The 15,032-nt window shown below is 48.1% G+C and overlaps 1 protein-coding gene across 3 annotated transcripts in view; it reads left to right on the top strand.

Moving 5' to 3' along the window:
- The window catches only part of TERF1 (telomeric repeat binding factor 1), a 372,906-nt gene extending 361,255 nt beyond the window's left edge, over window positions 1–11,651 (top strand). For 2 of the 3 annotated variants that reach the window (XM_078687148.1, XM_078687145.1), the window contains one exon: window positions 11,119–11,651. In XM_078687148.1, the coding sequence (XP_078543274.1) occupies window positions 11,119–11,216 (98 nt within the window). In that variant the 3' untranslated portion in view covers window positions 11,217–11,651. The remainder of the gene's footprint in view (window positions 1–11,118) is intronic. The other variant, XM_078687147.1, reaches the window with a different exon arrangement.
- Window positions 11,652–15,032: the final 3,381 nt, after the last annotated feature.

Raw genomic sequence — 15,032 nt, 5'->3', positions numbered from 1 at the left:
TTTCTCAGAACCCTGATGATGGTTCAGTTGATGGAGTAGCCTTGGCAGGCAGCCTCACTGACCAGCAACAGATGGACTGCAGACAAGTTTTGCAGGCCCACAGGCAATTGTTTTCACTCACACCCAGCCAGACTGACTGGTGTACCCATGTAGTGGACACTGGTGACAGTCTGCCTGTGAAGAATAAGATCTACAGGCAACCTGACCATGTCAGGGATTGCATCAAGGCTGAGGTGCAAAAGATGTTAGAGCTTGGAGTGATTGAGCCATCAGAGAGCCCATGGGCCAGCCCAGTAGTCCTTGTGCCAAAACCTCATACCCAAGATGGAAAGAGAGAAATGAGATTTTGCGTGGACTACAGGGGTCTCAATGCTGTCACTAGGACAGATGCTCACCCCATTCCAAGAGCAGATGAGCTCATTGACAGATTGGCTTCTGCCAAGTTTCTGAGCACATTTGATCCGACAGCTGGCTACTGGCAAATCAGATTAGCTGAGGAGTCAAAAGCCAAAACAGCATTCTCTACCCCTAGTGGACATTATCAATTTGTGGTAATGCCCTTTGGTTTGAAGAATGCACCTGCCACTTTCCAAAGGTTGGTGAACCAAGTCCTTACTGGGTTGGATGACTTTTGTGCAGCATATCTAGATGATATTGCTGTCTTTAGCTCCACCTGGGAGGATCACCTGATCCACCTGAAGAAAGTTTTGGAGGCCCTGCAAAAGGCAGGCCTAACTATTAAGGCCACTAAGTGCCAGATAGGGCAGAGTAAGGTTGTATACCTGGGCCACCTAGTAGGTGGAGGCCAGGTTCAGCCACTGGAAAGCAAAATCCAGGCCATACAGGACTGGGCTCCTCCAGTTACCCAGACACAAGTCAGAGCCTTCTTGGGCCTGACTGGGTATTACAGAAAGTTTGTGAAAAACTATGGGTCTATAGTGACACCATTAAATGACTTGACATCCAAGAAGATGCCAAAAAAGGTTCAGTGGACAGTTAGCTGTCAAAAGGCATTTGATGACCTGAAGAAGGCCATGTGCTCTGCACCTATCCTGAAGAGTCCTGACTACTCCAAACAGTTCATTGTACAGACAGATGCTTCTGAGTTGGGGGTGGGAGCTGTGCTCTCACAACTTAATCAAGATGGTCAAGACCAGCCTATTGCTTTCATTAGCAGGAGGCTGACTCCCAGAGAGAAACGTTGGTCAGCCATTGAGAGGGAGGCCTTTGCTGTGGTTTGGGCATTAAAGAAGTTGAGGTCCTACTTGTTTGGAACTCACTTCCTGGTTCAGACAGACCATAAGCCCCTCTTATGGCTTAATCAGATGAAGGGTGAAAATCCCAAACTGCTCAGGTGGTCCATTTCCCTACAGGGGATGGACTTTACAGTGGAGCACCGCCCAGGGACTGACCATGGTAATGCAGATGGTCTCTCCAGGTACTTCCACTTAGAACATGAAGACTTATCTGGTCAAGGTTAGTTTAATGTCCCTGCGTTTGGGGGGGGGTTGTGTAGGAGAGTAGGGTCTGCTATCCTATGGTCACCCCAAATTTTTGCTTTTTGCTTCACTGGTTTTCGACTACTGAGGCTGTGGGCCTGCTGATCAGACCCCCAGCCTGCTGTTCTCTCACTAAATTACTGACACATGTGCTATAGGCACATACCAATTGGAAATGGACTCCTTGTCAGCCCCTGTATAATGCACTATAGGTGCCCAGGGCATAGGGGCCACCAAGGCCTACCAGGGGATGCAGCATATCTTTTGCCACCCCTGGCTGGTTCTTAAATTGACACAACTGGCTGATCACTCAGCTGGGGTAAGGTGGTGTAAGCACCGCTTGCTTAGATATAGTATACCTATATCTAAACCTATATCTGGACACATGTAAACCTGTGAGCCACTCCTATGGAAGGCCTCATCAATCCTGGAGGCAGAGTGCGTGGTTTTATGTGAGATGGGGCTCTAGCGTGAGCTGAGCCTGTCTGCAGCTGTCGGGAACAACTCCCTAAGCTGTTTCAGGATAATGCCATACCATATACTCTTAAGTGCCTTATAATCCTCGCGGTTAAATAGCAACTTTGGTTTGGCTTTATCAAAACATGTCGTGTAAGGTGTCATACGATTTGGAATACTATCCCCTCGCCAGTTCTGGCGACGGGGATAGCATTCCACCCCTCTAGAGGGGTAAGACATGTTCCTTTACTGTAATGCGGTTAATTTCTCCAAAGACCTTAGATCCACAAAATGGATGCCTCTGCCACAGACAAATGTCTGGACCCCTGCAGCTGACCGAAACTCGGCCAAATGGGTCCTGGACAAAGGGTTTCCTGTCACAGGAGGGTGTCACCGCCCTCCAGACAGGAGATAGTGGATTGTAGCAGGGAGGTCTGAAAGAAACCAGACACTGCCTGGGGCGCACAAGGCTGCCCCTTGCATAATCCGGCCAAACCGGTTCTGGGGCACTCCAGCCCTCGTGCCAGGGCGGCCTGGATCAAAGGAAAGGGGTGTATCCACCCCCTTCCTGGGTCCCACCCATAGGGGGGGACCTAGCAGGTAATCACGCCCCCCAGATTGGAATAAGAGTGGGAGCAGTGCCAATGCACATCAGATTTCCTGGAAGAAACATTAGAAACGAAACTCTGGACCCTTGGACCTCCATCTCAACGTGGAAGCCCGAAGAATCTCCCTTGTGGTCAAGGAGTGACCACCCTGCAGCAGCAGGCACCATCCAGCCCTCGACGTCTACTTAGTTGCAGTTCCCGCCGGAACTCGAGCGACTGAGATCGACGAGATCAAGCTTGCCTGCCTTCCAACAGCCCGATCCACAGTCCCTGCAGAGCTGAGACCCGTGGAGGCGACCGGAAGCGTGGGGCACGCCATCTTGAATTGACCACGAGACGCTGACCGTGCAGCCCACGAGTGATCCTCGAAGCTATGCACCGGGGTTTGAGAAGCCCCCACCCTGAGCTACTCCTGAGCCGAAGTTCAGCCCTCCACACTCGACGAGTGCTGCGTGGGGCCCTTCTGCTCTATTTGGCTCAACGCGTTGGCCCGGTCACTTGCCAGCTGGCTAGTGGTCCCTGTGCCGACGAAACTACTAAGAAGACTCGTGAATCTGGTTGCTCCAGATCCACACCAGCTCCCCTGAAAAGGAGCCCCGACTCTGACCTTCCTGGTCCGAGTGAGAAGCAATCTTCCGATCCCGCGTGGATTGCTCTTGCCAAGGCTTGTTTGCTCCAAACTTGAAGCCGACTGCACCGACGGTGAGAGCCTGCGTGGGACAGATCGTGACCTGCTCCTGGACGTCGCAGATGCCCCAGAGCCCACGTGACAGCGGAGAGAAGCTCCTCGACGACCACCTGATTGCGCCCGACATTGCCTGGTTCCGTCCTGGTTCCACCCTGGTCACTGCTGAGTGACCCAGACTCTGTCCCCTCTGCTTTCAGGTACCCTTCGACTTGAGTCCACCCTTGGACTCCACCGGACACTTCATCTTCAACCCGCCTGCAGCCCTTTCAGCTTCAAGCACCAAGAGCCTGCGTGTCAAAACCCGACGCCACTTCGACCCTGTGCACCCACTTCCTGTGGGTGAGGTAACTTTGCTCCGCCGGTGTTCCCACACTGGTGCACATCTCTAGTGTCTGTGTGTTAAGTTTTGTTCCTCTAGGTCCAGCGGAAGTGTCCTTAAACTTTAACTTTATGACTTTTACGCACCATTGGTTAACATTGGTGCATGCGTGCGCTTTCCGCACATCTCCCGAATCCCGAGGGCCATTCCCGACTTCAGCATTGCTTGTCCTGACTGCTCCCAGCGATTCCCTAGGCCCTAGGCCTAACCACTGCTCGAGTGGCATCTCTTATACCACTTGTTTAGTATATGGTTTGAGTGGCCACCCGCCCTCATCCATAATTGTGCAACTTGTATGTTTAAACAGTGCTTTTGATTTAACGCTTGTGCCCCTTTATTCATAAAGAATACTGGGGATTGTTTTTAGTAATAAACACATATATTTTTATAATATATACTTGTGTGGTGCCCTTTCATTTGATATTACAGGATTGTATGTGGTAAAACAGCTCGCTTAACACGACCTCTTAAGTTAAGCCTTTAGGCTGCTTAGTCCATGCTACCCCTAGGATAGCTTGTCTAATAAGGTTGACTTACAACCAGACACCATAAGGGATTGTTTGGTCTGATAATAGGTGGTTCCAGAATTGGAAACATCACCTATCAGGCCAACTTCTCACACTAGTTCTTTCATATACAAAGCCAGTTGGGGCACACATCAATCCTGAAAGGCATCAGCGACAACAGGAAACGAAGAGACCATATATATGACCACTTGAAAACTCCAATAAACATTTCTATATTTCAAAGTGACAACCTGCGAAGAGTGATAACTGGGCCACTGAAACAGACCACAAGAAACGACCGCTTCCAAAAGCACCCCTAGCCAAAATCAAGAGCTCGCCAGAGAAGGAAGGGCAACTGTGGTGCAGGAAGGACCCTCCCATGGCCACAATTTGGACCCCTCAGAACAACTAACCCTTATATCATGGGACATCGCAGGGTTAAACAAAAAAGTAGGGATCAAGGAAGTACAGGATTACTTTGCAAAAGGGGACATCATTTGCTGTCAAGAAACCTGGTCAATGACGGCAACACCCATAGTGTGATTTCATGAACATCGTATTAATGTGACAAAAAGAAACATCTTCGGTCGTGCATCGGGGGGGGGTCACTCCATTTTCATAAGCCATGTGAAAAAACTCAAGGCCACAAAAATAAAAGTAAAATCCCCCGACCTGCAAGCCATGACTATTGCTGGGCTAAGGGAGGGCCACTTGCCACTCAATCTGCTGCTCATAAACTGCTACATCAACCCATCTTTGACCATTGCCAGCATGGAATCTCTAACCAACACGCTGGAAGATATACTGATAAAATACGAGCACTACCACGTAATCATCGCAGGAGATTTTAATTTGAGAGGCTTGGAAAGCGCCCCAGGAAAACAAATGAAAGGGCACAAGGCAAGCCAATTGCTTTGTCTTCTTAAGAATGTCAAACTCTACTCTACCCACTTCCTGAAGAAATTACGTTCACCCTCGTGGTGCTCGAAACCATCGTTTCGGAACATATCCACCATAGACTACATCTTAATCAACGGAAAAACAGCGGACAGACTGGAAGATTTCCAGGTTGATGATAAGAGAAAGTGATCATAGGCCTCTACGTGCAAGATTTAATTTAAGAATGGAAGCAGCAGAGCTTCTGAAAACGCTAGGAGAAACCACAGGGGAGGAACGTTTCAGTGCCATTAGAAGAATAAAATGGACAAACTCTCTCGAAGAAAATCTACAGGAGTGAGCTCCCAACCTAGGGGCAAAGAGAACAATATTGCAAGCAACGAGTGGGAAGATCACGTAAGGGGTTTATATACCAGAGGTACTCCAGTTAAAGAGCAAGCCCCACCAAAGAACACCCGGGGAGCAAGCATCCAGACAGCTACTCTTCCCAAGCACCCAGACGAAGCAGGACAAATGAAGTACGAGGGCGCTGGTTTCACTGAAGCTGAAATAACATTGGAGATTAGGAAAATGAGGAATGACGGGCGCCAGGCCCAAACGGCATCCCAGCCATGGTTTTTAAAACAGCCCAAACAATCTTCTCCACAGCCCTCACCTCCCTATACAACTTTTCATATGCAACGGCAATAATTCCACATTCATGGAAAGGATCCATCCTGTTCCCAATTCACAAGAAAGGAGACCACTCAAACCCCGCAAACTATAGGCTAGTGGCCCTCCTGGATGTAGAAGCCAAAGCTTTTGCTAAATTACTACTGAGAGATTGAGAGGAATGGGTAACTAACAACGATCTACTCCCATTCTACCCGACTGGCTTTAGGAAAAACAGTGCAACAGACAACATCATGGCCCTGGCCTACCTCTCAAAAACGTGCTGTGAAAGTCAGGCAGCCGCCACTGTTTTGCTGTTTCATCGACTACAGCACAGCATTTGACAGAGTTGATAGGGGCAAACTTTGGAGAAAACTGTCATCCTGGGGGGCATCTCCTAAGCTACTGAAGGCCATCATGTCCCTTCACGAGGAGACTTGGGTACAAGTCAAGATAAACCCCACAACTCTATCGACAAAAGTGGAAACCGACAACGGACTGAAGGAGGGTTGCGTCCTGGCCCCCCTTCTATTAAATCTTTATACATCAGACATGGGGGCAGCCCTAAAAGAGGCAAGTTTAGTTCCACCGAGACTGGGCAAGGCGAGACTGGCAATCCTACAGTACGCAGATGACACCGTAGTCATGGACCACACAAGGGTAGGTCTCCAAAGAGCCCTTAAAGAGCTGGGGAAGTACAACAAGGAAAATCACCTGAAAGTTAATCAAGGTAAAACAAAGATAATGATATTTGGCAGATACCCGCACAAAAAACAAGCAGTTTGGAAGATTGGAGACCAGCAAATTGGGACCACCATAGCCTACAACTACCTCGGAGTTTGGTTAAATGAGAGGGCAACATCGGCAGCTCACACAAAACATCGAACTGCGAAAATCAACAGAGTAATTTTTTCAATAAAACGACTGAGCCAATGCCTGACCAGCCCCACACCCATGCTAAAGGTCCTCAGGACAAAACTAATTTCAGCCATCAACTACGGACACCTGGCATTTCCAGGAGCTCTAGACAAACTCATAGCTGCAGCGCAGCTCAAAGCCCACAAGATCGTGCTGCAAGCTCCCAGGAATGCTAGAAATATGAGATTACGGCTGGAACTAGGGCTTGCCAGACCGGAACTGGCCCTCCAGGGAGACTTAAAGTATTACATTGGAGTCCTTAAAGCACCCCACATCTCCCTAAAACATCATTTGACAACAATCTTCAAAGAAGAGGTCTCCCCCTGGCACACCAAGCTGGACAAAGCAATAGAGACATTAAACATAGATCGAAACAGTCTTCCCCTAACAGAAATCCCATATAAGGCCTGGTTGAACACCATGAGATGGCAAGTCTGCTCTGTTTCCTAGGATAAGGATCTAACCGCACTCCGAAATAACAACCATACGAAGGCATTGGATGAATCTTACATCCTGGGGAAAGTTCAACCATACCTAACGGAAGCACTAGGGGCCCAGGCCCGCAAGAAAATTCTGTTCATGAGGCAACGGTCCTCAGAATTTGGGACTTTAATCCAGCATGGGCACGATCAGATGAAGCCGTTTCATGTTGCCTATGTAACTACCAACGGGAATCTTGGCTCCATTTATTGTGTTGTTGTCCGAAACTCATCAATGAACGACAGAGGCTTCTCCATCCCATCCTAAGAGCTCATGGTATCAGAACTTGCAAGGAGGCATCAGATTGGTGTTTCTCGGAAACAAAAACGCACCATCTTGCAAGAGTAGCAAAACTTATTTTTCAAATCGGACAAGCTCTAGGTGCTATAGAACAAAAAAAAAGGTCTGGCCTCAAGCTCTCAAAATCAGAGTTGATAAACGCGCCAACTGATGGCTTCCCTCAAACACCAAGGGGCAAAGAGCCTACTTATCACTACAAGTGCTTTGCCTGGAACCCAGCCGCATCAAAATTAAGTACCAGGATAGAAATCTGAAAGGTCGCTGCAACACAAGATTGACTGTTGGAAGGTTTTATTTTTTTTTTCTTCACAGGAGGCACCGGGAGGGGGGTGGAAAGGGTGGGTGGGGTTCTAATTTTTTTAATTTTTTTATTGTAATTTTATTTAATCGAACGGTTTAATAAATCAATCAATCGTTCTTTCATATACAAAGCCAGCATGTTTGCAAACACGAAGAACGAAAAGAAAACCTCTAGTGTCAAATCAAACACATCAAAAACCTGTTAGATATTTACTGAAAATAGATATTCGAAACAGTTCAATACAAGTCAGTTATTTAAAAAAAAAAAAGACTACAGTAGCTCGGAATGTGTAGAAACACGCTGAAAGATTCTAGCTTGTCTATCTAATGAGTGCAAAAGATAAATGTATTCTCTTTCCTAGTCATTTTAAGCTATTGAAATAGATGAGAAGAAAGAAAAGCAAAGTTCAGTTTTAGTAGCCTTTCACAGCTGGTTCAGTTATGCTATGTGACCTGACCTACCTTTCCCCTCAGCTGCTGGCTCTGGCAGTAGACATTGTGATGCCAGTACTCCACTGTAATAACTTTTAAAAGTTGCTTTCTGACATCTTTTCTTTATAATCGGCGACTGGGTGCATCACAATTCACCGATTTGCCAAGAAACGAGAGACTGCTGTTTGTACAGGGATTACAGAATCCCAGGTATTACATATCTTTAAAAGTCTGGTTTGAGCTAAACATGGAAGTTTAACAATTTTGTTGACATTTAGAAGAATAGAGGGTGTTGAATTACAGCAGATTTTGAGACCTGAAGTTTGTCTTTTTGTGGCCATCTGATTCCACTCTTGTTGGGGAAGAAGTCTGCACTCAAAGAACGACTGGACAACAACGCCCACGACAGCAAGGAACTCTTCAGCATCGTCAAAGAGTTCTCCAACCCCAGCGCCGGAAACGACGACATCACCCCCTCGCAAGACCTCTGCGACTCACTCGCCTCGTTCTTCCACCGCAAGATCGCAGACATACACAACAGCTTCGACGCACAGACCACACACCCGACCACCGAACCAACGCCTGCCACCACCACCCTCTGCAACTGGACCCCGATCAACACCGAAGACACCACCCGCACGAAGAACTCCATCCACTCCGGATCTCCGACCGACCCCTGCCCACACCACATCTTCAACAAAGCCGACGCCATCATCGCACCCCACCTCCGGGACATCATCAACTCCTCCTTCCACACCGCCAGCTTCCCGGAGAGCTGGAAGCACGCCGAGCTTACCGCCCTCCTGAAGAAACCAACGTCGGACCCCACCGACCTCAAGAACTACCGTCCCATCTCGCTCCTTCCTTTTCCGGCCAAAGTCATCGAGAAGACCGTCAACAGACAGCTGGCCGCCTTCCTCGAGACGAATGGATCCCTCGACCCCTCGCAGTCCGGGTTTCGGGCCAACCACAGCACCGAGACCGCCCTAATCGCAGCCACCGACGACATCAGAACCCTGATCGACAACGGGGAAACAGCGGCCCTCATCCTCTTGGACCTCTCTGCGGCGTTCGACACAGTCTGCCACCGCACCCTAGTGAAGCACCTCAGCCACGTCAGAATCCAAGAGAAAGCACTGGAGTGGATCGTCTCGTTCCTCGCCGGAAGAACCCAGAGAGTCCGCCTCCCCCCGTTCAGATCCGAGGCCACCAAAGTCATCTGCGGCGTACCACAAGGATCTTCACTCAGTCCAACCCTCTTCAACGTCTACATGAGCCCCCTCGCAGCCATCGCACGCCAACATGACCTCAACATCATCTCCTACGCCGACGACACCCAGCTGATCCTCTCCCTCACCAACGACCCCACCACCGCCAGAGCCAACCTACACGAAGGGGTGAAAGACGTCGCCGACTGGACGAGGAGCAGCCGCCTTAAACTGAACTCAGACAAGACGGAAGTCCTCATCCTGGGATCATCACCCTCCGCCTGGGACGACTCCTGGTGGCCCCCGGCCCTGGGCACTGCTCCCAAACCAACGGACCACGCACGCAACCTGGGCTTCATCCTGGACTCCTCTCGGTCGATGACCAGACAAGTCAACGCCGTCTCACCTTCGTGCTACAACACCCTGCGCATGCTCCGCGAGATCTTCAGATGGATCCCCACCGAAACCAGGAAGACCGTCACCCAGGCACTCGTCACCAGCCGACTGGACTACGGGAACACCCTCTACGCCGGACCCACAGCCAAACTTCAAAAAAGACTCCTCCGCATCCAGAACACCTCCGCACGACTCATCCTGGACATCCCCAGACACAGCCACATCACCGGACACCTGAGAGACCTGCACTGGCTCCCCGTCAGCAAGAGAATCACGTTCAGACTCCTGACCCACGCACACAAGGCTCTCCACGACCTGGGCCCCAAGTACCTCAACGACCGCATGACCTTCTACACGCCCACCCGCCAGCTACGATCAACCAGCCACGCCCTCGCCACCGTACCACGCATCCGCAGAGCCACCGCCGGAGGAAGATCCTTCTCCTACCTGGCAGCCAAAACCTGGAACTCCCCACCCACCTTCGGCGAACCCAGGACCATCTCTCCTTCAGGAAACAGCTCAAGACCTGGCTGTTCGAGCAGTAACATACACCCCCCTCACCCCCCCACCCCCAGCGCCTTGAGACCCTCCCGGGTGAGTAGCGCGCTTTATAAATGTCGTGATTGATTGATTGAATAACATGAATGCATGAGGTGGCAGAAAGGTACACTTGTGCCATTGGTGTTGGGCTTTTTCACTCCTGATGATCTAGTAGAATGCATTCTTGCAGCCACTGAGACTTGTGAAGAGTGTGGTGCTGTGCTCAGTCGTGGTAATACTGCCCCTAAATAACTGTGTGCTAAGTGACAAGAGGCAACTGCTTACACACCTGGGTTCACTCGTAAAAAAGAAAAGGCCCTCGCATTCTTCTCAGCACTGAAGTTTTCATTCCCATGGGGCGAAAGCAGGCTGTGGCCAGTATCCTGCTCCCCAGGGTGCCCTTATGCGGATGAAGATGTGATGTAATGCCAACCGTTAACTGCCAGTGAAGTCGTACCATTCAAGAAGTTGAGAGTGTGAAGATGATCACTGGGGAAACTGCAATGTGTGGGTTATCTCCCCACAAGTGCGTATCCTTTGCAAGGGAGTACTGTCGAAGTGCATGATGTTATTGGCTGTTAATATGTGAATAGTTTTAAGCTTTACTCTATCTCACACGTAGTAATTTATCCATGGACAAACATAATGAATTAAGAAACCCACCTTGCGTGTTTCATATGCTAGGCACAGGATTGCCTAATTATAAATTATTCATCTCCGTCTGTTGTTCCATATCTGACTAGATCGTGCAAAAACTGTGCACCACATGTGGGTACCGTTATTTTGGCTACTTTTGAGCTCTATTTTCATGTAGTGCTATTACTGTAAAAAAAGAACACTGACTTGTTTCCTCTCTACAGTTTTGGAAGCCACAAGAAGACGAACTACTGAAGAAAGGTGTGAAAGAATTTGGAGTAGGGAACTGGCGTCAAATTCTTATTCATTACAACTTCGGTAATCGGACTGGCGTAATGTTAAAAGACAGATGGCGGACTATGGAAAGACAAGGCATAACTGGCTGCAAGCACAAATAATATTAAAACAAAGTATTTCACTAGAATGAAAGGTTGTATTTTGGAATTTTTTTTGTAAAAGTACTTGCTAAAAATGTTTTATATCATCCATTTTTATTTTCTGGGAAAATACATGAAAACCCCTTTTGCATATATCTGTTCCCTACTGAATTTGTTTCTAAAGAAGTTTCTTAATTCTTAAACATTATACATTGCCACAATTGCAATTTGTGAAGGGTTTATTAAGTAATTGTATTGAAGAAAGAGCATGAAGTAAATAAAATAGTTAATAATGAAGTATTTTAAGTCATGCTATTATTACTTGTAATGTATACACAGATCCTTAATGCAAAGAACAATTAAAAACACATTTCAGCAAATTTTACCTTTTCATCTTTATTTTGGATTTAATTTGTTTTTTATGTAGTCTACTTACCTCTTCTCATTTTTATTCTTTCTAACCCAATCTGTAGCACCTAAGACAGTCCAAAAGATAGGACGGAGCGCAGAACGCTTTCCCTTAACAAAGCCACTCCACACTCCTACCTATTCTGCCTTGCCCGTGAGAGAGCTTTTATTAAAACACAAAATAATATAGTTAGACACACATGCAATGTTAATGTGCAAATTTATATTGAACTGACACAACATTTATATGTGGAAAACAGCAGAATATATAGGTGTGTGTGTGTGTATATATTATCTACTGTCGGTTGCCAGTAGATAGTTATAGTTAGGACCTATTTTCCATAGGAAAATCGCAACATTCTATTCCCAATAACTTTGGCGCCGTTTGACTAATCTTTGCGAAATTTTAAAAACTCGTGGGGCGCTCCAGTCCGCTCTCATCTTTCACTTCTAAGTGTCAGGGTGATTCATCAAGCAGGGGCAGAGAAAAAGGGGGGGTCCCAAAACGTGTTTTCCCCATCCAATTTTCTGTAGGAAACTTTAGACACGGCTACAGCCCGAACTGCTGAACAGAATTACACCGAATTTAGCAAAAAGGTAGCCCTTGGTTCAGAAAGATCCCTTTTTGTTAAATGGTATAAATCCGTTGAATAGTTGCTGAGAAAATCAAAATTAAAAAAGTTTCAATATCTATGGCCCCGGAGGATCCACGCACCCTCCTGATTACGAGCTTCATGCTAATTGGCTGTCAACACTCCAATTCAGGAAGTGTTGGCAGCCATCTTGTGTCTCGGTAGAACCGAGGCACAAGAAAACAGAAATAAAAACGAGCAAAAAACGAAAAGGGGGCAGGGTAGAAACACCCTGACCCCCTAGGCCTGCTCAGGGGGTCCCACAAGGACCCCCCAGGCCCCAAATTGTATTTTTTTTTTTAATCGCGGGATGCACGTAGGATCCGCAGGGAAAAAAAATGAAGCGCGGCTTCCCACGCTTTGTACCTGTTTAGCCCCCGGGTAGGCCAAATCTCGGGGGCAAACGTAATATTGTAATGGGGGGCCCAGAGGGGACCATCGGGATTTAAGGGGACTTCATCCCCCCAACTTAAACCGCCTACAGCGCGTGTTTGCACACGTCACCTCAGGCTCCCCCCTTCCTTCACCAGTGTGCAAACGCACCCGTGGTGTGTTTTAAGAGGTAGTTTTAATCCCCCTGCCCTATTATGTACTAAGGACTTACAGAGGAGGTCATGCTAATCACAGGGGTACCCCAATGCATAGTGTTCACTGGTGTATGTAGGTGTTTTCACTGTATACTAAGTGTCTTTTAGCATACCACTGGCCCTAGGCCTGGTTACTCAGAATCAGTTACCACCAGGCCCCCCATAAAAAGTTGAGGGTACAGGATGATCTTGCAACAAGGCCTCTTTCTGCTCCTCTGTTTGTTCTTTCTTCAAGTCTTCCTTCTTCCTGCACTTTTCTTCATCTTTGAAAACTTCTGTTGCTTCTTCCTGCATTTATTTTCTTTCTTTCTGTGTGTTTTCCTACCTCTGTAGGCATAGTTAGAAACTAGCATATAAAAAACCTTAGAAGTTCACTTAAAAAAAACATAGGTTTCTGGCACGTTACAGTTAGAAATTAGCATTTAAAAAACCTTAGAAATTCACTGAAAAAACCATAGGTTTCAGGGGCGTTATAGTAAGCTGGAAATTTCGGTTGTACAAAACCATAGAAATTCCCCTGTTCTAGTTAGTTCAGCTAACTATAACTCGCGCCCCCGTAATGCACTGCTGATGACGTCACATATTACATCACTCATGACCTGGTCAGTGACATCACTCATGACATCACTCATGACTTGCGGTCTCCCTGCATTCTTTTTTTTTTTTTTTTTTTTTTGTAAGGCCCCAGTTGGGCAAAATCCTGGGGGCATGAATGAGGTGGGCTCACGGGGCCCCTCTCTTGGGTTTATGAGAAGTACCGGAGACTGCCACCTCCTGGGGGCTATAACAATGAAAATGCGGGGGCCTGCTTGGCCCTCCGCAGTCCCGGGGACCACCACCTCCCCGGGGCACTTTTGCTTACAGATGCGGGGAGGCCCACTTGGCCTCCTACCCCGCAGGGACCGCCACCTCCCTAGGGCACAGATAAACAAATGATGCAGGGGGAGACTGCAACTTCCCCGGGCAAAGATAAGCAAATTATGCGGATGCCTGCTTGCCTACCCTGCCTACGGCCACCTCCCCAGGGAACAACCATTAATTATTTTTAAAAAATTTATATGCGGAGGCCCTAACACCCCCCCCCCCCTCCCCACGCAGCTCCGGGGACTACCTCCTCACCGGGGCACAAATTAAGTAATGACGGGGGTCCGGTGTGCTCTCTCGGCCCCCAGGACCACCACCTCCTCCCCGGGGCTATATAGAAGATGATAGGGAGCCCGCGCGGTCCTCCCTTCAGGAGCTCTCCATGGCCCTCGAGACCGCCACAGGAAAATTGCAGTTTGATATGGCATGTCCCAAGCCCTAGCAAACACTGCTCCGCTTCCTCGAAGCAGAGCAGAATTGCTTTTGGACAGAGGGAGCATGGTTGCAACTCCCTCTATGCAAAAGCAGTACCAGCTCCCGCAGAGAGCTGGCAGAGTACATGGGTGCCTTGAGGCCAGGCCCTGGGGGAATGGGTCTCCAGGCCTGAAGTCGGCCTGGGAAAAGAGGATGCGAGAGCCCCCTCCCTTTTAAAAAACAAACAAACTTTTTTTTTTTTTTTAAATAGGCAACTCCGAGGCCGAAAATGGCCCCCCTCCCTTTGATTATAGAAAAAATTATAATAATAAAGACCGGATTCTGGGAAATGGGGTATCCAGGGCTGAAATCTGCAAGGGAGGGGGCCACCCTCACTTGAAAAAAAAAAAATAGCCCTGGGGATGTGGAGCCCGGGGGTCCAAATGGTCTAGGGCAGGGTGGCCTTCCTGAAGGAAAAACAAAAACCTCCTGGTGCACTGCTAAGCAAGAAATGAAGTCCCCTTAGCTGCTGAGGGTCCTTGGGGACCAACAAGACCCCCTTTTACCTCCAGTAAGACCCACAGAGGAGGATTGCTGAGAGGTGGTCTGATGCCCAGCCCCCTTTCTCCAACACTCTGCAAACAAGACTACTAGTTAAGCATTTTGCAATGCAATAGATTTCGCATTTGAGAGAGTTAGAGCTATTGAAATTGTAAATGTTTTTCTTTGTGTTTTGAAGTGGAGTGGATTTCTGTGGTGTTTTTTTTTTGTTTGTTTTTTGTAGAGTTTTATATAGCGCGAACTAGACCCGAACTGAATCAGGTATCAGAGCGCTTTACATAGCACCAGTTACGTT

This window comes from Lissotriton helveticus, chromosome 4_1 (genome assembly GCF_964261635.1).
Source record: "Lissotriton helveticus chromosome 4_1, aLisHel1.1, whole genome shotgun sequence".
NCBI classification, from domain to species: Eukaryota; Metazoa; Chordata; class Amphibia; order Caudata; family Salamandridae; genus Lissotriton; species Lissotriton helveticus.
Note: the sequence above shows the minus strand (reverse complement) of the source record. Positions and strands in the feature narration are given on the sequence as shown.